Source organism: Solanum verrucosum, unplaced genomic scaffold (genome assembly GCF_900185275.1).
Source record: "Solanum verrucosum unplaced genomic scaffold, falcon-dt-bn FXZP01000094.1, whole genome shotgun sequence".
Classification (NCBI taxonomy): domain Eukaryota; kingdom Viridiplantae; phylum Streptophyta; class Magnoliopsida; order Solanales; family Solanaceae; genus Solanum; species Solanum verrucosum.
Genome location: NW_026019970.1, coordinates 3551089 through 3574197, shown reverse-complemented (window position 1 = coordinate 3574197; position 23109 = coordinate 3551089). Strand labels below are relative to the sequence as shown.

Below are 23109 nucleotides of genomic sequence, written 5' to 3'. Positions count from 1 at the left end.
ATTATATTTGATAAAATATTAATATGTTGACATTTTTACTAGTTATTTTAAGTGTAGATATTTTTAATAATTATGTTCGGAATTTTGACTAACCCAAAATAGAAGCATTCATGCCAAATTGCCAATGACTCAATTATAATGAAAACCTCGGCCCAATAATATAAAAGGCCCAGTACCAATGATCTTAGTTGTACAGTCAGCATCTCAGTCCACCTCAAGAAAAAAGCTCACACATTTCCCTCCCATTTGATGTTTCCTTGAGAAAATCAAGAATAAGGGGACACAGAGACTGCAGAATTGGATTTTAGCAGCAGTTCTTCTCTCGCCAAAAGACTAACAAGCAGAATTGCAGTGACGAGAAAATGGCTAAGCAGAAGAGAGATAGAAACAATCTCATTGCTTTGACAGGAGCCGCTGCTCTTGTTGCTATTGCAGTCAACTTTGCTATCTCCGCTATCAACAACAAACATCGAAAGAAAAAAGGTTCCTTTACTTTGCTTGCTCCTTTATTGTAAACAAATTTGGGAACTATTGGTGATAATTTGGGAATATAAGTGTTCATTTTTTTTTGTTGAATTGCAGATGTTCCAGGTTCAAAAGTTCGAGTGAACCTATCTGCTTCTGAAATTACGAAATTGGCAGAAAGCATAATTAACAAATCGAAACAGGTTCATGATGCTGTTGCTTCAGTTTCACTTGAAAAGGTACTTATTGTATTTAACTATGCCTAGCTACATTATGGGCTGTCCATTTTATTCTAATATTTTGGATATATCATCTTTCTTGGTTAGGGTACTACAGTGATTGCTGTTTTGTCATGAAATTGAAAATGAATGGACTTTGTATTGTAATGATTCTCAAGTTTGAGGTCCTGGCTGAGTGGCTGAAGTATAAATTAATAACATGAAGATCTTACACTTGAATCTCTGTTGCAACACTTATATGTGTCCTTCTGCTCCAACTTTGGTGGGTAGGTTTGCACTCTGTTGTACAGGAAAACATATTGTTGATGTTGATACATACATATCAAACTTTACCTTGCACCCAAGGGTGTAGCGTAGTGGTCAATGAAGTGGTTGAGAACCATGATGTATCAGGTTCAAAACTCAGTGGAGACAAAAAGAACACTTGGTGATTCTTGCCATCTGTCCTAGCCTTGTTGGAAAAAGTTACCCGGTACATGTTGCTGGTGGGAGGTGGCAGAAATCTAGTGTAATTAGTTGAAGTGCGCGAAAACTGGCCCAGACACCACGGTGATCAAAAAAAATATATCAAACTTTACCTTAGCAAAAACAAAAAAAAATTGGTGGGTTGGTTTACCTACGTGCTTGTGGGTTGTAGGCTTGTAGCAAACTACTCAGTGGATTACTCAAGGGGCGGGTAAGCTTGTCAGGTTACCAATTTCATACAAAATGATTCTCAACTTTGAGGAGTATGTTAAGTTTCAAGTTTTGTTTTGGGACTTGTAGAATTGACATTCAAAATTCAAGGAGGCCTGGCATGATGAAATCATTCACTAATATTAAAAACATTTAGGGGAAGTACAATATCCAAAAGTCATATGACAATAGCTCCTCTTTTCCCTTCTATGACTATAATCTATTCTTTAAATCTTGTAGGTGATTCATATCTTGTGTCTATTCTTACACTTTCTATGTCTTAAGACTATTGCGTCGAGTGAAATATTCAATTGCTTAGGCTTCTACATCTCGATTGCTAGAGAACTATTCACTAACTCTCTGACCACTCTATCTGTTGTGTAATCCACGAACTTAAGTAAATCCAGCATGCTGCCAACTTGGTGATATCTGTCCCAGTGTGTTTACCAACACCAGAAAATGGACAAGTTTTGTTTGTAGGCCTGTTAGGAAGCTCAAAATTGTGTCTTCTTACTTCTTCCAAAGTTGCAAAGGTAAGGCATGAATAGATGGGACTGGACTTAAATTCTATTACCTCTGACTTTACTCCTGGTCGGAATCTTGCCTCCAGCGAACTCCAAACTGTGAATGACAAGGTTAATGGGGGTGGGAAAGTCTTGGGAAGGGCTGTGTGCTTGGATTTTAACCAGGGCCTTTCATTAGGGGATTTCGTACTAGTAGTACGTATATACTAGACGTTGTAGTGTCTTATGCAATACACTTCTGGTATTGAAAACTGAGAATGATTCTCTCCCCACCTTCTCTTTCTCTCTCTCTTAGCTCAATCTGAGCTAGTTCAATCTGCAATCTCACATTTGACAGCGAATAATTATTCGCTCTCTAACCATACCATTTGTTGTGAAATACATGAACTTATCAAACATTTATCTAATGAACTTTTATATTCTGGAAGAGTTTTCTAGCTGATACAAAATGCAATACTATGGCTGATAAGTTGCTTATATGTTTGGCACTCAGTTGTGTTAGTGCAACAACAAAACTGCAATTTAGGCAGGGGGCAATCACTAGTTAGAATTGATGGAATCTTGGGTGATTATATTTAGGTGGCTGGCTGTGTAAAGCCCCATACAGAACACCGACTTAGATACATTGATAGAGGATTAAGTTGCAAACCTATACCATGCCCAAGTGTCAAAGTACTTAAGTATGGTACCCTATGTTTAATTCTGATTAAAATTTTGTTGAGTTCAAATTCATCATGTGAAGAGGGAAGTATCTCATTTAGCTGACTGTTGGACTAACTTGGGTGCTAGGTTGCAGTCTTGTTAACCGAAAACTAGTCTTTAGCTCTTTACCTACTTTTTTGGAGTCAATCAGGGGTTTGTTTTTCTGTGGACTTGTCAAATATTGCTATTTATAACTGTCCTGTGCTTTAAGTATTATGCTTTAATCTGATATATCATATACATTACTCAAGATGTGGCCGGATTTTTAATTTGTAGGTTGGCTATGTAAATGTGATATTGCCATTAGCAGAGTTGGAGGCACAGCAGTTCCCATTGATCCAATCATGTGTCTTTCCTAAATGGTTATCAACTTCTGAAGATGTACGCAAAGCTAGTGCTGAAGCAGAGAGAAAAATAGATGGTCACATTACAATGTGCAGGTTCTGCCATTGCAAATTTCAACGCTTCTATTTCTTTCCACAAATCTTTTAACTGCAAATTCCTCTTCTTTCTGGTATGTTGAAGTAGCAAAGAAGATCTGTCTGGTTCCGAGTTTGATCTGCTGAAATGGAATTTGTTTATTCATTTGAAGTAGTGATATTAATTTGTTGAAATCAACTAGCATGGAACTAAATTATCAGGAATTATCATCCACATTTCATCTTGACCTTTCAAACCACAACTGTATTGACCTGGGATCCTCCTGGTCATTAAGAGGACATGATAAATGTGTATCTTGTTAAAAATCTCAATTTCCACCTTCCATTGTCATCAAGACTACCCTGAATCCTCTATTTATTGTTTTAGTATTTGTCTATTATTAGGCAGAAACTTTAATTTATGATCTATCATCTATGTCTAGCTCATTACCTGTATGAAGTTTTCTTCCTTGACACATTTATGCGAAATCATAAATTTAGTGGCTTGTACTGTATAATAGCTGCCAAAAAACATTGGTAAAAAATACTTAGTTCCAAAATGTAAATTACATATGAGTCTGCTGTGCATTTTGTATGTCGAAAAGCTTACTGACATGACTAGAAAACTAAGGTACAGGTCCTTCAACAAGCTCTTCATTCAACATTCTTATCTAGGATGCCCAACTTGCCATGCTGAGTCTTATTTCTAAACTCCCATCAATAAACACAAGTATGTCTGTAGCTTGAATCTGGCAACTATCTGCTGATGTAAAATCATAAGTAATATTTTGTTGTGCATTAATTTTAAATTCTTTGGACTAAATTTTCTGTCAAATTTTTCCAAGAAGCACTTGTTCTGTAATTAACTAAAAAATCTGAATTTTTCTTTATATGAGATCAGGAAGCGCGAGGATGTGTACAGAGTTGTCAAAGCTTTGACAGTAACAGGGGACAGATTGACTAATGATGCTAAAAGCTTTACTCGGTTCCTGGTATGGGGCATGGGCTGATTTCTTCCCTTATTTGATTTTTCATATACATTGCCATTTGATCATTCACAAGTTATGTTCGTTTCCGCATTCACTCAACCTTTTGGTGGCTTAGTCTTTTTAGATGGTTACGGTGCTTTCATTCTACTTGACGTATTTTCAAGGCTTGTACTTTTTAAAATTGTTGTCTAGGTTTTCCAAAGTTATGTAAGGTGTTCACTTTGTTGAGGGTTGAGAAAGACAAATATGTCTAAATAGTCAGAGCTACGTTTCTTGGGAAGTGAAACCTTCAGTCTTATGCTATTAAAAGATAGAGAATACGTTACTCATTCCACTTCTGGACTATATGGTGGAGATCACACAAGTTTGCTGTATACACGTTTTAATTCTCTACTCTGCAAGGACAGACATTTTAATTTTTTTTCTCTGCAAAATATATTGCTACTAGTTTTTGATTGAAAGCTATTGGAAAAGCATACTTTGTTTCTTCACAATATTGATATTCAGCGCTTATATTTAGACGAGTTTTCTTCATTCTTACAATATATTCATAAAGCTGATATTTCAAGTGTTAAAAAGGTCTGTTTGCCAGGACCTCTCTATCTTATACCTCTGTGTACACTTCCAAATGATCCTTTCTCTCTGAAGTTATTCAAAATATGGTTTTTCCTAGCTGAAGTTGTGATTTTTTATTTGAAGATATTCTTTTCAAATTTTTATGGGTTAAGATTCAGTGACAGGTTCGAGAATTTGAAAGGAATGGTGTGAATCTGACCTTATCTAAGAAAGAGGAGTTGCAGCGTTTAACAGCAAATATAGACGAGCTAAGCATGCAATACATTTGTAATCTGGATGATGATTGTAGTTTTCTACTTTTCACTGACATGGAGCTAGAAGGGTTACCCCAGGAGTTTCTCAAGGTAAGATGTAAGACAAGTTTTCACATCCATCTCCCACCTGATACTTTTATTAGTCTGAACGCACAGCGGAAATTTGTTGCCTTCTATTTCTGTCCTTTTCAATCATCATCACTGCATGTTATCTAGTATGATGAAGTTGCAGAGGGACAATCAATTATCATATTGGGATGTGTAACTTTTACGCTCAGACAAAAATTGATTTTGGGTGGTTATAATAATCAATGGCATCCTGCAGTAGTACATATTTTTATGTTTTTAAACCCTAAACAAAATTCGCTTGATTTGTGTGAGAAATAAGAGAGGAGAAGAAATATATTGACAAGTTGATGATTTAAGGAATACAAAACATCTATTTGTAGGTATCGATATTACAGAAATGATATTTTGTCCAAGTTGGGACAATATTTTACTTTGAAACATGACACTTCTAGTTCTGGCTTTAATATTCTAAGACTAACACTTCACATTCCCTAATATTCAAACACGCCAACTCAAAGTTACAGTGAGAAAATCAACAAGAATTTGTTGATTTTGAAAACATAAAAAGCAAATTGTCACCACCATGGTCGCCGGAGAACCTGCAGAAAGTCAATGAAAAAGATCTAATCACTGGGATCTTGCTGGGAAGTTCTGTTTGCAGAAAGTCTTTGACAGTAACATATAACATTCTAAATCTTTAAGCGAAAATCTTCATGAAATGCATTTCAAAGAGACTTAGAGTTAAGCACTTGTGTTGGCTGCACAAGTTTCAATCATATTCACTTCAAAAAACATTTTACTTGATAAAAAAAATCCCTTTGAAGAGCATTTCCTGAAGCTCTTTTCATTGTTGACTCCATGCAGAGCTTAGAAAGATCTGAAGATGGTAAAAGAAAAATCATTATGAGAAGCCATCAAATTTCACCAGTGCTGGAGCTTTGCAAGGTGAGTCAAGCAGAAATTATGACATGAGTGCATTTTTTTGCTGAAAGGCAATTTTGTGTCACAGGACCATTTTATGTCATTGCACCTAATGTTTGCTTTTTTAGACTTTACGCGGTACATGTTGGTTGTTTGGGACCAGGAAGGTTCATGTGATGCAATTGATGCAGTGATTCCTTTAGGTTCCGTACATTGAAAGTGTAACTTCTCTTTTTGTGTATCACCAGTTGAACTGTTCTCACTTGTAATCGAACATAGTCTGGCTCATATAGTTGAACATAAAGAGCTTCTTTGTTTGTTTAAAACCACAAGTTTAGTGCTGTAATTGGCTTATTAGATTTTGTTGTGGGTTAAGCTTTAGGTATCCCAGTTTATTGGGAAGCTAAATTTTTTTGTGAATTATGTGAATCGATTTGGGGATTTTTAGGTAGGTGTTCGGCGGAGGGGCTAATAGCTGAGAGAAAGTGGTGATAATGGTGGTGGTCACGGTGGTAGTGATGGTGAAGAGGAGGTGCTAGTGGTAGAAGAAAAGTGGGGGAGGGGGTAAAATGGATTGGGCAATGAGGTGGTATGCCACGTGGTATCCACCTCACCAAAATGGCAATGCCATGTGGATTGAACATACATCTTGGACAACTCTAACGGAGGATGGGCAAATTTGAGCTACTTGTATAATGGTAGGGGTATTTTTGCATCGAAAGTGTAACGGAGGGTAAGTATGATCCTTTTGCATAGTAGAGGGGCATTTTTGACCTTTTCCTTCTAAAACCTCTTTCACGAAGTCTTAGGCCCTAAACCTCTATCAACACCTTCACTAGGCTTTGAGGTTGGGTTGTTTTAGTGTATTTGAGTGAGAAATAGAGAGATAGGGGCTTAGGAATAGGAGATCATTGGTTTTAATGGAAAAAGGGGAAAGCTTTTCACGTTCTAGTGTTCTGTCCGGCGGCTGGGTGGGGATTATATTTTTTGTATAGGTAGTTGGCAATGATCTTAAGGTAGACGTTGGAATATCCAACGACCTGTACCTGGCCTAAATGGCTGTCAGCTGGGTCTATTAAATTTTTTAAATTTTATCTTAATATAGACTGTTGAGTACAGCTACGAACTGTCCATTTTCTTACCAAAAAAGCAGCACATACGCTAGTTTTTTTAACCCATTTTAGGTGCGAGTTCTATTATTTATCTCCGGCCAAACTGGGTTTAGGTGATGCTGTTAAGTCCTTGCGCAAAGTTCGAGTCCCTGACAAAAATACCTTTTTATTGCTTCAGTTCAGTCTCTAAAGATCTTTTCAATGCTTTTCATCCTAATTAGTACCTCTTGAAATAGGGTATCATTTTATGCAAAAATGTTACTTCTGAAAGTTCTTTGTTGGTCTTCCTTGATACATCCTAAACATTTGTGATTTAGAAGTTGTTCCTCTTTGAAGGTGGGATCAACCAGAAGAGCTGTTGCTATTTCCTATGGGCACAGATGTGAAGCCAATGTTACTATCCTTGAACAGCTGGTAAGAAAACCCAGAAGTTTGCAGTTTTTGAGCATTTGTGAAGAATAATGTTGACTTGATACTTGATAGTCTTAGTAGTTTTATATTATTGAGTACTGAATGTACTATGAGCTTTTACTTAATTTGTTTGGTTGTCTGTGGAGAGCATTATTTTCACTAAAAATGTTGATGATTAAGGGTGTCTTCAGTATGGAGGAACAATGTTTTTCCAATTTTTCCATGTTCGGTTGACCAAAATTTTTGGAAAATATTTTTTCTAGGAACGCAAGTTCATTTAAAAATGACTTCCCTAATTGAATTTGGGAAAACAAATTCCACAAGTGGCATTTCACATTGATTGTGTCATCCCCACCCTCCAACACACCTCATTTTCAACCCCACCCCCTTAGTCTGTATTCCCCCCTCCCCTGTCTCCCATATTTTTTGTCTAGATTATATACAAATGGTTCTAGGATAATAATTTTTTGCTTACATACTGAACACAAGAAAATAAGTAAACCCATTTATTTTCTTGGAAAACATTTTCAAGAAAACTTTTCCAAGAAAATATTTTTCATGGAAAATAATTTCCTTCATACCGGACACACCCTAAGATGAACTTATTGTCAATGTAAGTTCCTGCTGTTTGTAGATTGACTGACCAAACTGTACTGATGTGCTGCCTTCTCCTATTTCAAATTCCAGTTAATGCTCATGTTACCTGTCCAATTTCAGATTCAGTTGCGTCACAAACTTGCTAGATTGCTTGGCTTTGCAAATTATGCTGACTATGCCACTGATGATAGAATGGCAAAGTCTTCCTCTAAGGTTGGTGCAAATTTTATTGGTGATTGATTTTCTTTACAGAACACGGACAATTGTCCCAAAGAAGAATACACACTCCTTTTGGCTCCTGTTAGGAATGCATGTCTGTCTTTTAACTCTATTCCTTCACTACTATGAAAAAAAAGAGAAGTTGAGAGAAAATACTGCTTGATTATTCCCTCATGCCATTGGCATTTAAATAGCTAAGTGTACATGTTCTAAGAATGGAGAGTGATAGCCTGTTTGCCCAAACTTCTAAAGTGCTTTTCAAAAAAGTACTTTTGGTGAGAAACACTTTGTGTTTGACTAATTAATTTTAAAAACACTTTTGAGCAGCAATTAGCATTTGACCAAGCTTTTAAAAAGTGCATCTAAGTGTATTTTCTCAAAAGTGTTTTTCCAAAAAAGTACTTTTGGGGAAAAGCCTCTTTTCTTTAGCTTCTGAAAAGCTTGTGCTACTCCCCAAAACTTGGCGAAACACCCACTTTTTAAAATGAGCATTTTTTAGAAAAAATACACACTTTTGGCCTCCCAAAAGTTTGGCCAAACAGTCTTTTAATCGAATACATAATTATGGGTAGTAAATCATGGTATACTATTTACAAGACCCTGGAATATCTACAAGATTCTAGCACTCCCCCTTAAGTTGATGCATACAACCCATATTTATCAAGCTCGTTACAAAGGTAACTGATATGAAATCGGTGAGTGACTTGGTTAAAATATTTGGAAGCTAATAATTTGACTTAACTAATGTGCCTGCGGCCCTCAGTGCCAAAAGTTTCCACTTCAAGTCAAGTAAATGGGTGTACTCGGAATGTGCCTGCGGCCCTCAGTGTCAAAATTTCTCCAATAAAGTACTGGAAAAAGGTCCATGCGCTGGGGCATGAACTTAAGCTTTGCCAGAATCTGGACTGTGGGAGGTGTGTGACAGTTCGTGCGGAGGTATTTCTGGGAGATGCTTACTGGGCTTTTGTCACCGGTGCAAGAGGAAGTCCCTGTTGGTGTTTGTTTTTGCACACATTCCGATGCATACAGCCACCTCAAACAGTAAAAGAGGGAGGAGAACTCAACTTCTTGGAACTCTAGTGCTGTAGCGGGAGAAAGCTCACCTCAGAAGGATATTAGTAGCTCTGATACCATGCAGATTTCAAGAAGAAGAAAAGTCTTCTTTGTAATTTTTGATGAATTTACATCCCATGAGAATGGGTACTTCTACAATATGTCCGACTAAATAAGCAAAGAAAGTATTACATAATCAATTACAATCAATACAATATCCATTACTCCTATAATTAAGTTAGGAAACGAATCAATCACCAAAAAACTGTCTAAAAGGATGTTTGCCCTTGTGCTAAAGAAACTTGTTAGCACCCTTTAATCAAAAAGTTGATTAAATCAGCAACTATTAATTATGTTTTTGTTTTCCTGTGGCAATTGCTTTCTTTGTTGCAGTTATTAGCAGTAAGGAGGTTATTCCTCCACTTTCTCATTTCAGTAGTAGTAGGAAGTTATTTCCTTGTTATAAGGTGGGTGGTTAATTCACCAGTGTTGTATTTAAGTTATTTGAATTAAATGGAAAGATAAGCAGAAAATTATATTAAGTTTTTGAGTACTTCAAACTCAAGAGATTGCAAGTTCTATCTTAACAAACCAGCACCATAGGTCGTAGGAAGAAAACATTTGATTTCATATTGTAGCGCCCCATAACTAGATCCATATCAGGGGACCATAACAAAACTCAATATAATTGGGTAAAGAAACCATTCAAATCATTCAAAGTAGGATCCCAAGGATTTTGTACCAAAAGCCTCGACTCCAAGTCAAGTAAATGGAGTTGTAAGCTGAATAGAGTTTTCCTAAATAGGGAGCTGAAGATGTACTGAAAGTGCTGGAAAGTGACCCTGTTTGCCGGAAAGGTCACCGAAAAAGCTTCTCAAATCATTTTGAGGGTATTGGGATGTCGGTCGACTGGTAGTTTGCAAAATATATGGTGAAAAGTGGTTAAAAAATATCAGATCTGTCAGATAAAGGCTCTTCGTCAACCAAAAACTGATGGAACTTTGATGGTAAGGTTAGATCAAATAGGCGACCCCCACAAACCAAAAACAGCGAAGAAAGTTTGTTGGGAAAAGGTCGCACACACTCCAGAGTTAAATGTCGGTGGTGCATGGATTCGCGTGATAGGGTTTCTGACAGTTAGTTTCTGGGGTTGAGTTGCATGATGAAACAGGGTCTCACTGGTATGTGCACGTACTGACAGAGAATGACAAATTCGTTGGACAGTAAGCACAACAACGATAACATACCTGGTGTAATCCCACAAGTGGGTCTAGGGAGGGTGATCAGTGATGTGTACGCAGGTCTTACCTCAACTTTGTGAAGGCAGAGAGACTGTTTTGGATAGACCCTCAGCTCATGTAAAGCATTTTAAAGCAGGTTTGAAAAGTAAATACTAAATACAGTAGTGAAGAAACCATGTCGCAAATAATGTAGAAAAGAACAGTAACAACAACAAATAATACAATACCGAAGCAAGGGAAACAAAAAATAATAATATGAATCATAGAAATAGAAGAGTAAAAGTTATAGGAGAGTAGTAAGAATAGTAATAGAAAAGTAATACTAATAATACTTGGAAGGAAAAACTAGACTACGCACAACTACCAACTAAACTTCTATTTAATACTCGACCTCCATATCTTCCTATCTAGGGTCATTTCCTCGGTAATCTGCAGATGTACCATGTCCAGTCTAGTCACCTTTCCCCAATGCTTCTTCTGCCTACTTCTACCTCTCCTCAGATCTTTCTTTCAAATGTCGTACAGTAAACACACTAGCCTGAAAATTGCACGACGATGGAGTTTCTCGCTTGTATGCTGCTGGTTACTGCACAACAGCTAATTTCTCACTTAATTACAGGGAGTAAATCATGCTATACCAGATCCTAGAATATCTACAAGATTCTAACAACTACCTTTTCTTTCCTTTTAATAGTCCTGACCACTACTTTATAAACAAGAGAAGGATGTTGTCCAAAATGTTAAGAGGTGTTGAATATCTTTTTTTTTCACTATATGCAAAGACTAACAAATTTTATCTCATAGATTGGAATGCTTCTTTCAAATTTGCAAAATGGATTGTTCTTCTGTGCTCATGATTTTGAAATTTCTTAGGTGTTTGAATTTCTGGAGAGTCTCTCTGCCAGCTTAAATGATTTAGCCTACAGGGAACTTTCAATGCTTAAAGCGTTAAAGGTAAGTTCAAATTTACAATATGTCAACTTCAGAGTTCAGCTTATGCTTGGTCTGCTTCACCTATATGCTTCACCTCTTGAAGATTTTTTTGTTCTGGTAATACAGAAGAAAGAGGAAGGTGAATCTCCTTTTGGCATGGAGGATCTCTCATACTATGTCAAAAGAATCAAAGATCAACAATTCCATATAAATTTTGGAGTAATTAGACAATACTTTCCTATCAATTTGGTTTTATCAGGCATCTTCAAAATATGCCAAGATTTATTTGGTAATCACTGCAAATTGCATTTGGTGCTGTCTTTGATCCTTCTTTCCTAACTCATTGTGCAAGAACGTAAATAATTAAAATTCTTTGTTCAATATTAGGTTTAGGTTTCAAGGAAGTTGAAGGTGCTGCGGTTTGGCATCCAGATGTTCAACTTTTTTCAGTTTCGGATCTAAGTTCTAAAGAACTTGTTGGTTATTTTTATCTAGATCTGTACTCCAGGTTATCCCAGCTCAATTGTTCTTCTACATGTTTAATGTGCTTGTTTTATCAGCTTTATGGTAGAATACTTAAAATATGTTACAATCTTAACAGAGTAGGCAAATATGCTCACACCTGTGTCATAGCTCTTCAGAATGGCTTACTAAGTAGTGGTTCTAGACAGGTAACTGCAGAATGTATCACTTGCTTGGTTCTAGTGCTTAGATTTTCACTTAACGACACTTCCTGGAATCCAGATTCCTGTGGCACTACTTGTTTCTCAATTTGAAAAGGAAGTTGATGGTCACCCTCGGTTATTGCAATTCTCGGAAGTGGTTAATCTTTTTCATGAATTTGGTCATGTGGTATGTGTTTTTCCTTTGAAGCACAGTGCAAAATTTAAAAACTAGTCTAAATTCCAGTTATTTCTTTTGTCACGTTATAATGCAATTGGAGAGCAATGTTACTCTGGCACTTGCCTTCCAACTAATTACTCTGTTTTTTATTTTAGCCCATCTTGCAAATATTGTTTTGTCTAGTAATTTTAATTTTGAGGAAAAACCTTGTGGAGCACTCTCTGACATTGCCAGCTAAGCGACTTGTTAGTCAAGGAGTGCACTGGATTCATTCCAAGTAACTACCACTGCCTTCAAAAAATGGTTTTACTTGGGTTGGATCCATGTTAAATCATTGCTGAGCTGCCTTACTTAGCAATTATACCGATCATCTGGAGCTCTAACCAAAGAATTGAAGTATGCTGCCATGAAACTATACTGTCTACATTGCTTTGAAGGAGAACTACAGAAACCGAGACATATCTTGTTAAACAGTTAAAGCTACTAGAAAACTTTCACAGAGAGATGCTTGATCTTATTCATAGCTGTTTGTGTTTGGAGTAAAGAGTATCATGTGTAAAATTCTGACACCCATGACGTAGGGAGGGCTGATGAGGTGGGGTCAAGGAGAGTGACTGATAGAATTCTACTTAAGCAAGCTCCCTAATAAGGGGTCATATATGATATGACACATTAAGTAAATCCCACATGGAAAAAGGAGAGAATAGTATATATAGGATAGAACACATTGCATGGTACATGTCCTTTTTAGCTTGATATGGCGTAACTTAAGACAAATCTATGAGGTCTTTTAAGCCAAAGTGAACAATAGGTACTATGGGCTTGGTTTTTGACAAATATAGAGTCAAATCCATACTCTCACAGAAGGATAGTTGAGAAATGTAAGGAAGGATGCTGAGTCCTAAGGGGAGTCAGGAGTGTATGTGATGCCCATGAAGGAGGCCAAGGTGATAAAGACGTGTTAGGGCGAAAGACTGACAGACTTTGTTTAAAAGGAGTGCATATGACACTTATCTCACATCAGAAAGAGAGAGTGATGTCTTAATTATTATATAAGATGAGACAGAGCACACACATGATACATATGTTGTTGGGCTCAATGTGATATTTCCTATGGGGTAAATCTGTAAGATCTGTTGAGTCAAAGAGAACACTATGTACCATAGACTCGAGCTGTGACAAAAATTGAATGACTAGCCACATAAGTCCCAAATCTTTTTGACAAAGAACTCTTTTGTCCTCCTAGTTAGATTCTGCTTTTTTAGTCCTTAGATTTCATTTGCCTTTGTTCATGCAGTGTTCTGTAGGGTGACATGCTTGCATAACAAGACCTACTGTATAGGCAAAGTAGAGAAAATCTAAAGGGAAAACCATAGAACAACTGACATGATTAACGATAACTTCTCTCTTTTCTATTCTTTTATTTTCGTCCCTTTGTCCTCTTTCTTGCCCCTGCCTATCCTTTGCACTAGCTACACAATCATTTTTGACCCCCGCTAAGAGCTTCTCCTTTGGGTGTGAATGCTTTCATATTTGTTGATTGTTCTAAAGTTCATACCGATTTTCAATAAGTTTATTGCAAATAACCAATAGTAGACTTCCTTTGGCAGTTATAATCGTCTCGGTTTTTCCTGGTATGAAAGTGTATCAGCAGGGGCATTCTCTTATCCTTCGTCAGCAGAAATATGCCTTAGATCTCTTGCCTTGTGCAGACATGCTTAATTCTTGTTCTTTGGCCATTCTCACTAGTTGTACTGAGCTTCTCAAGTTGGACGTCACCTCCCTGTCCGATCTAGTATCGGTTTGGTTATGTTAGTTTTTTATACTATTATTTTAATAATAACCTGTACAAGTGTCAAAGATGATAGTAGGGTGTTTTGTTTTTTATATAATATAATACCCTATCCGTTCCACTTTTGATAAGGAAAATATTACTATTTGGAAGTGAAATATTTTTTTTTTACCACAATTCATAATACTAACAAGAGGTTAGAAGCAGGCACGTCGATGTGGTTGCTTCATGCCAAGGGTATTTTGAATTTCAAACCTCTTCGTCCACGTGCCTCTTCCAGTGCCATCTCAACAGTATAAAAAAAGAGGCATGTGCCTTAGGCCCCCAAATTTGAGGGCCCCCAATGTTTAACAATAATAGGTTATAGGTTATCTTTGTAAAACATATGAAGTGTTATTTATAGAAAAAGTAAATTTTCATATAAAATGAAAGAATTATTAGAAGTTTGACATATTTTGACTACTATATCTCATGAAAGATAATATAGATTGATTATATTATCAATTGAAAAAAGATATTAGAAGAATCAATTGTATAAAAGTTATTAACATTTTCATAAAGTTTAAGGCCTCTGTTTGATTTTGGCTTTAGGCCACTAATATGCTTGAGTCACCCTTGCCTGCTTCATGCCAAGAGTTTTTTGGAATTTCAATGTCTACTTTAAAGGTACTTTACAAATGCTTTTCCACAGATAGTTTGGTCCCACGGGCCACGTCAATAAAAGCTTTTCTCAAATGTGTCGTTTTTCTGGGACTGATTAAAAAGGAAAACGTGTCACATAAATTGGGGCTGAAAAAATACGTAGGGCCACTTTTAGTATGATTTGTTGCGCCTGTGCTGGCACGGGCTTTGCATCTAGTTTCTTCATATATTCTAAAAAGATTTGTAATTATAAAAGATGGTAATTTATAAATTTTATCTAGTTTCTAATCATGTATATCCTATTTTAAAAAGATTATGAAACTGATATCTGAATTAAGACTGAAAATTAGAAGGTTTTGATCCTCCATACTCCGGACCTCTTCATTCTTAGTGACGAAGCTTAAGATGACATCCCAAATAAAGGATTTTCCCTATAAAATCAATACTAGCGAGTGATTAATCGTAAAGAAAAATAGGCCAAATAAGCAGACTAGTTTTTTGATTTCTTAGGTCTAATATCCTTTTAGCCATCACTAAGTATAACATCTGAAAATTTTAGTTCATTACTTTTTTTTTTTTTGAAACTGGTAAGGTTGTATTCTTCAGCATTAAGGGCATGCTGGCCACCACCAAAAAGTGTCAATTACAAACTTCCTATCAAATCTACAATCTGATCTGTATCTACTATACACAACTGTTTACACCAAAAAAGTAGAGATACTATACAATTCCATTTGACCTTGTGTATGGAATTGGATCTATTGTCGAAACATCTACTGTTCCTTTCCTTCCAGATTGACCACCATATACATGATGGTATTAACCTCCACCATCTCTTCTGGCTCTTGGTACCCCCTCTCCTTATCCAGCTCTTCAACACGTTTGATGTACGTTCTGGCATTGTCCAATTCAGATTTGAGATGCTAAGGAACAAATTCCAGATTTGAGCAGTGTAATTACAGTGCAAGAAGAGGTGGCTGTTAGTTTCACTTGTCAAATTGCATAAAAAAACCTAGGGACCAGCTGTCTACCCTTCTTCTGAAGTACTTCTTGTGTTAAACAAGCTCTCTTTATCACTAGCCAAGTGAAGCATTTCACTTTTGTAGGAATATCCCCCTTCCAAAAATAGTTCCAGAGGTGTGTTGGTCTCCCTGCCATCACCTGGAGACCTCTTCTGTAAGCACTGTTGACTGAGAAGAGGCCATCTTTGCTGTGCTTCCACAACATCCTGTCTGTGGCATTTGCATTGATGGTCACTCCGCCTAGCATCCCTAATATCTCAGCTACCCTTTCCACCTCCCAATCATTGAGAAGTCTTCTAAAAACTAGATCCCAGCCCTGTTCAGTCCAGCAATCGCCAACATTGGCATCAGGATTTCCACAAATTTGAAAGAGATCTGGAAAGAGGTCTCTAAGAGGGGATTGGTCTATCCAAACATCCTTCCAAAATTTTGTTTTAGTGCCACTTCCCACCTTGATATATAAATTTGTCTCCATTTGTGACCACAAGTTTCTAATTGATCTCCATGCACCCACACCATAAGGTTCTGTTGTGATCTCTGTACACCAAGGGTTTAACTCACCATATTTTGCTATGATCACCTCTTTCCAGAGGGAATTTCTCTCTTCAGTGTACCTCCACAACCACTTCTTCAATAGGCTCTCATTCTGTAGTTTCAAGTTCTTAATTCCCAGCCCCCCTCTGTCTTTGCTAAGTAGAGCAGTTTCCCAGTTTACTAAGCTATAGCCTTTTCCATCCTTGTTGCCTTGCCATAAGAATTTTCTCCTTAGCTTATCCAGATTTTCCACTACTTTTCCTGGGATTGGGAATAGAGACATCACATAAGTGGGCAGAGAATCAAGAACAGAGTTTATTAAGATCAATCGTCCTCCAAGTGAAAGATATTGAGCCTTCCATCCAGAGAGCTTCTTTTCAGTTTTCTCCAAAATACCATCCCATATTTCCAAGGCTTTGTGATTGTTACCCAATGGCATGCCTAGATAGGTGGTAGGCAGCTTCCCAACACTACACCCTAGTATGCCTGCCATCTCTTTTATCTGAGGTACCTCATTCACAGGGAAGAGACTACTTTTTCCCCAGTTCACTTTCAATCCAGAGACTGCTTCAAAAAGTACCAATATCACTCTGAAGTAGCTTATCTGTTCTTCTACAGGATCACAAAGGATGATGGTATCATCTGCGTAGAGCATATGACCAATTTCTCTTTCTTCCGCCCCTCTGCCTCCCACTTTGAAGCCTTTGATCCATCTATTTTGTGTAGCAATCCTCATCATAGCATTAAATCCCTCCATTGCTAGGATGAACAGGAAAGGGGAGAGAGGATCACCCTGTCTCAGCCCCCTTTCTGATTCAAAAAAACCCACAGGTTCTCCGTTCACAAGCACAGAGAATTTAACAGTTTTGCTGCATGTCTCAATCCACTTCAGCCATTTGTCCCCAAAGCCCATCTGGCTAAGGATATTTAAGAGAAAAGACCAATTTACATGGTCAAAAGCCTTTTGGATATCCAGTTTGCACATTAAGCCTGGGCTTCCTTCCTTTATTCTGGAGTCAATGCATTCACTAACTATGAGTGCAGCATCCATGATTTGTCTCCCCTTCACAAAAGCCATCTGATGTTTGTTGATCAGTTTATCCAACACTGGCTTCAATCTTTCAGCCAACAGCCTAGCAATGAGTTTGTAGACACCCCCTACTAAGCTGATTGGTCTAAAATCCTTCAAATTGGAGGCTCCCGCTTTCTTTGGAATTAAAGCAATAAAAGTTGCATTAAAACTCTTTTCAAAAACTTGATTGGAGTGAAAAAACTGAATAGTTTTGATAATATCTTCCTTCAATAGGGTCCAAAAAGTTTGGAAAAACATCATTGGGAATCCGTCAGGGCCAGGTGCTTTCTCTTTTGCACACATGTTTAAGCTTCCCAAAATTTCCTCCTCCTCAAAGGGTCTTTGCAGCCACACCTGCTCTTCTTCAGAAATTCTTGAAACATCTAATATTCTTTGATCAGGTCTCCACCCTTCAGTCTCTTTGTAGAGGTTTTTATAGAATTCCTGCGCTGCTTCTTTAATCCTGATTTGATCCTTGGTGATTTCACCCTCCACCTCCAGCTGTTCCATTGAGTTGAACCTTTTATGAGTGGTTGCAATCCTGTGAAAAAATTTAGTATTTTTGTCCCCTTGTTTTAGCCATTGGATTCTAGATCTCTGTTTCCAAGCTATCTCTTCCTGCTTTGCCACTTCTTCAAATTCCATACCCAAGTGAGTCTTCTGTATCATCTCGTCGTCAGTGAGTGGCCTTTGTTCCTGAATTGTTTCCCAGCTTGAGATTTGGCTCAGGATATCTTCCTTCCTTTGCTTCCAATTTCCCTTATTGGTTTTGCTCCATTCTTTAAGCTTTGCTTTCAGCATCTTTAATTTTTCAGCCAGAATATATCCTGGTCTTCCATTCACATTGAAGGATTCCCACCACTCTCTAACTTTTTCTTTGAAACCTTCAACTTCTAGCCACCATGTTTCAAATTTAAAATATGATTTTCTCCACCCTTCATCACCACAAGACAACATGATTGGGTTATGGTCAGAAGCAATCTTTGGAAGACTGCATTGATTTATCTGAGTGAAATTTTCTCCCCATTCTGCACAATGGAGAAATCTGTCGATCCTGGAGGCACAATTATGATCCTCCCCCCTTCTCCAAGTGAAAGATCCTCCAAATAAAGGAGGATCTACCATCTCTAGTTCTTCAATGCAAGCTGAGAATTCTGTCATGGCACCATTTTGCCTGTTGCAGTTTGTTCTTTCTGTAGCAAACCTGGTGACATTGAAGTCACCACAAACAACCCATGGTCCATTAATGCTAGTTTTCATCTGTAGAAGTTCTTGCCAGAGCACTCTTCTGATCACTGTATCACAGTCCGCATAGACTGCAGTAATACACCAATTGAAGTCATCATGTATTCCAGAGAATTTCCCAGTTAAACATTGACTCCCAACCAAAAGTAATTCCCCCCTCCAAACTCTCTTGTCCCATAAAATCATGATTCCACCACTACTACCCTGGGCCTCTTTCATTAGTACCCCTGCCCATCTATTATTCCAGATGCTTTGTAGGATGTTGTCAATTTGTCCATTCAATTTAGTCTCAACCAAAACTATTATATCAGCCCCCCATTGCTGCAGTAGCTTTCTCACAAGCTCCCTCTTGTTCTCCCCGTTTAAACCCCTTACATTCCAAGAGAGGATTTTTACTCTCATTTTTGTTTCAGAGATAGAGTCCTCCCATTTGATCTCGGTTCACCATCTTTGAAGTTCACATCAAAAATTAAATTTCTAACTTCTTTTGGAATTGAGTTGATTGTATTGTTGCTCTTTTGACCCTCTCCTGTCATCTTTTCCTTCCCTGTTCGCTGGTCAAGTTTCATCAGCAAGGCGTATGCTTCTTTTTGGCATCCTTTGAGGTCAATTCCAAAGTGCTGGCTCAAACTGATCATGTTAGCTTGGACCCATTCATTGGCCGTAGCTTCAACATCTCGTTCTTGATTGCTGCTATCAATTTGGATTGGTACCGGTTCTGAATCTGCATACATGACGACCATTGCATCAGAGAAATCTATCTCCTCCCCTGTTCTCTGTTGTTTGCTTTCAGCAGTCTTCTGTATAGCCAAATTATCTCCCTCTTTAAATTTTTGTTTGTGTTTCGTGCCATTCTTCTTTCCCCTCCCTCGCCACGCTAAAGGGATCCCTCCCTTGTCAAACTCAATTTCTCTATCTCCATCGAAATTCACAAAGTTTCGATTCTCTGGCAGATTCTTTTCCATAATCGCTTCAATAAAAGGCTCTGTAAAGTTGAGAATTTCAGGGCCTGATTTAAAGGCTGCAGAAGTGGGCTTCAAAGGAATTTCATTGGGCTTTCCTTTAGTGAGCCCATTTGAGAGGCCATCAGCAATTAAATCATGGGCCCCACTTATATTCTCTCTACGCATGTAATTTCTAGGGCACACCCATTGGTCCTGTGAATTCAAAAATTTCACGTGTCCAGCCACGTGATTTCTGTCAGCTGAATTTCCCCCTTTCTCGTATAAATCGAGTTTCGATGTTCCTGCTCCATCTGCCAGTCTCCCATTTTTGTGTAAAGCTTCTGACCGTTGGGCCAAGATGTTTGACGATCTGAATCCTGGTTCAATCTCCACCTCTCTAGACAGCGAAGCCTCTTGCTTTTTCCGGTATAGTGCCGGTAACTCGCACCATATCGGAAGGGAGTAGATGAGGTCACCGTCCGCCACTTCAATAGATGTCGGAATCTTTTCTTTCGGTCCCCTGACTCTAATCCTTGCCCATCGAAGGTGGTTTTTCAGCTCGGTTTCTTCTTCATTCTCAAGCCATCCACCACATGCATCCCCAATCTCTTTCATCATCTTTGAGTTCCATAAATGCAATGGAAGACCCAGCACTCTGATCCAAAACCATTCAAACCTGAAGGTTTCCGGCAGTTGTTACCTATTAGCAGAAATAAAAATAAAATATGGGGGATTGATAAAAGGAGAACTAAAATGAATCAGTTGGTTGGTAGACTTGATGATATTAACTAATCTCATATGTCGTCCTCCTATTGAATTTTTTCTATGAAATTGTAAAATCATAGTAGAATGATTAACAAAATTGAAGTTATAAGTTGTCATCTGAAATAAATCTCTACTAGCTTACGGTAAGTTCTGATTTTTGAACATCCTTTGCTTATGACTAGGGGTGTCAAATGGGTGGGTTGGGTTGAAATTGAAAATATGAAATGGGTTGAAATAGAAATTGGGTTGGGTCTTGACCCGCCCAAGTTTACTTTGGGCACAAATGGGTTGGGTTCCAATGGGCTTAAAAACGGGTTGGGTCTTGACCCGCCCAATTTGACCCGCTTAATTCAATAATTTTAATATATTGTTATTTAAGTTTTATAACCACAATTTGAATTTCAACTAAAGAAAATTTTAAAAAAGAAGCTACAAATTGATAGATAAATCTAAAAGATATAAAATAGAAAGTAATTCATACCTTTAATAAAAGAACATACATTACATCAATGTAAATAAAGAGTCTTAAAACGGGTTGAAATTGGAGATTAAATTTGGCTCAATTGAGGATTCTCTTAAATGGGTTAGGACTTGAATGGGTTGAGATTGAATCCAATTCAAATTATCTTGAGCCCAACCCTTAAAATTATGGGCGGGTTAGGTGGGGTACCTACAATTGGGCTCAATTTTGGCAGCTCTACTTATGACTATAAGGTATTAAGCAGGTAAAACCTTTTTCTATGGTGTACTAGTTCAGTAATTAGTCTGGCTTCGCTCCCTCTAATTTATGCTCCTGTAGATGCTCCTCTTAAATGTGTACTTTTGTTCTGATGTTTAGCCTACATTTGGCGGGGCACCAATTTGTCAATACTTGTCATTTAGCTGTGGTACTCATGTTGATAAAATTTTACTTGTACTTCTCTATATAAAATCTCATGCACACTTCCGGATTGATTTTTGGAACAGCTACGCTTATTCTTACTCATCTATTTGCTTCAGGTACATCACATTTGCAACTGTGCATCATTTTCCAAATTATCGGGGCTGCGTCTGGATCCTGATTTTGTGGAGATCCCTGCCCTTTTGATGGAGAATTGGTGTGTTTTAAATAGTTTCCCCTTTATATTGAGCTTCTGTATTGTTAGCTTATGGTCTTATAAGTTTGAAATACTTGTGCCAGGTGCTACGAAAGCCTCTCCTTAAGACTGATCTCTGGCTTTCATCAGGTACTTCCACTGTACTTTCTTTCCATTCTCGACTATTTTCAGTAGGATGAGACACTTCAAATATTTCAGATACTCAGACTTGCTACTGTTCTTTTTTCCCTTGCTCTTCCATCCACGATTGCTGCTGCAAGAAATGTTCTTTTGAGTCTTGAGAAGTTCCATTAAAAGAATGAAAATAATAAACAGTCACTTTGAGGAAGAAACCAAAGAAAAAGGCCTTGTACATTTGCTTTTTTACTTGCTTATGTTAACCTTCATGCTAATTGAACCATAGACTTCAAGTTTGACACACCGGTTTCAATTCAGAAACCATGTTTGATGTGAAAGTTATTGCAAACAAGTTTGGTAATTATTTTATATCAGATCGTTCGATTATGTTAATCCTCTATCTCAGTCATATGCCTTTTGTAGGATATCACAAAGCCCATTAAGGATGATCTTTGTAAATCACTTAAGAAATGGCGATGTTCCTTCTCAGCACTGAAATTGAAACAGGAGATCTTTTATTGTAAGCCTTTCTATTAACTTGCTAAAACTTGGCAATTTACTGGTTCTCCTTCTAATCCATGAAAGGCTAATTTATTCTGTTCTTTGGGCCCTTTTAGATGCTAAAATTGGTAATTTGGTATTCTTCAACTCAAGCATGTATAACGTGATATTCTAGGAAATATAAGAATTTTGTCAGATACAACTGCTACTGCATGTATTCAGAACTTGCGCTTGTCATGCATGCCATATTAATTTGCCACTGTTTCATGACATGCTTACTCCTTTCCACTTTTTCTATGATATATTCTTGGGATGTACAATGTTACATGTTAAATAATCAGAAATAATCTCATGTTATCTATAAAAAGAATCACAAATACCCATATGTCATCTCTACTTGCTCCAGTCTGGATTTGTCCTGCTTCTGAACCTGAGCCCATTATCTTATGTTATCAGAACGTGTACCCTTACTGTGTAGGAGAATACCCAATTGAGGCACACTCTAGGATCAAGTTTCCTAGAAATTCTTAGTGTGAACAAAGCAGAGACACCCAAACACCTTCAGAGGAACAATATATCTATTCTCACTCTTTAAAGCCCCTAGAGTCTAGAGGACTGAAAATTGAGGATTTGAAGTGGTATTCTATTGAAAAGATAGGCAGCAACTAGAATGACATCCTCCCAGTAGGTTTTTGGTAGATTCATGGTAAACATAAGAGATCTTGCCACTTTTTAAAAATGCCTAATTTTCCTTTCAGCAATCCAATTTGTGTACTAATGTAGGGACTTATAGTTTGAGATTATCCATTGAACTTTGATAAACACCAAATCTTTTGTCCATGTATTATATGTCACTGTCAGATTTTTATTTTAGCCTCAAATTGAGTACAAGTCATCTTATGAATGACTGAAAGCAATAGAAAACCTCACTTTTGGCCTTCAATAGATACACCCATGACATCCTACTGTGTGACGATCAATAAAGGTAACAAACCTTTGATTCCAGACAAAGAAACAGTTCGAGTGGGGGCCCCACATCATAATGGATAATCTAAAAGGAGTAGTACTTCATCGTCACTCAAAGGGAAAGAGTTTCTAGTATGCTAGGCATATTCACAAGCATCACAAAATAAAGA

The 23109-nt window shown here is 37.5% G+C and overlaps 1 protein-coding gene across 1 annotated transcript in view; it reads left to right on the top strand.

Moving 5' to 3' along the window:
• The first annotated feature begins 259 nt into the window (after positions 1-259).
• Positions 260-23109, top strand: part of LOC125817017 (probable thimet oligopeptidase) — a 29711-nt gene continuing 6861 nt past the window's right edge. The window contains exons 1-16 of the mRNA XM_049496605.1: positions 260-483; positions 583-704; positions 2882-3045; positions 3926-4016; positions 4754-4933; positions 5777-5857; positions 7282-7359; positions 8074-8166; positions 11340-11420; positions 11526-11688; positions 11787-11907; positions 12001-12070; positions 12144-12251; positions 21258-21355; positions 21439-21484; positions 21896-21992. Coding sequence (XP_049352562.1) covers positions 363-483; positions 583-704; positions 2882-3045; positions 3926-4016; positions 4754-4933; positions 5777-5857; positions 7282-7359; positions 8074-8166; positions 11340-11420; positions 11526-11688; positions 11787-11907; positions 12001-12070; positions 12144-12251; positions 21258-21355; positions 21439-21484; positions 21896-21992 — 1714 coding nt within the window. The 5' untranslated portion in view covers positions 260-362. The remainder of the gene's footprint in view (positions 484-582; positions 705-2881; positions 3046-3925; positions 4017-4753; positions 4934-5776; positions 5858-7281; positions 7360-8073; positions 8167-11339; positions 11421-11525; positions 11689-11786; positions 11908-12000; positions 12071-12143; positions 12252-21257; positions 21356-21438; positions 21485-21895; positions 21993-23109) is intronic.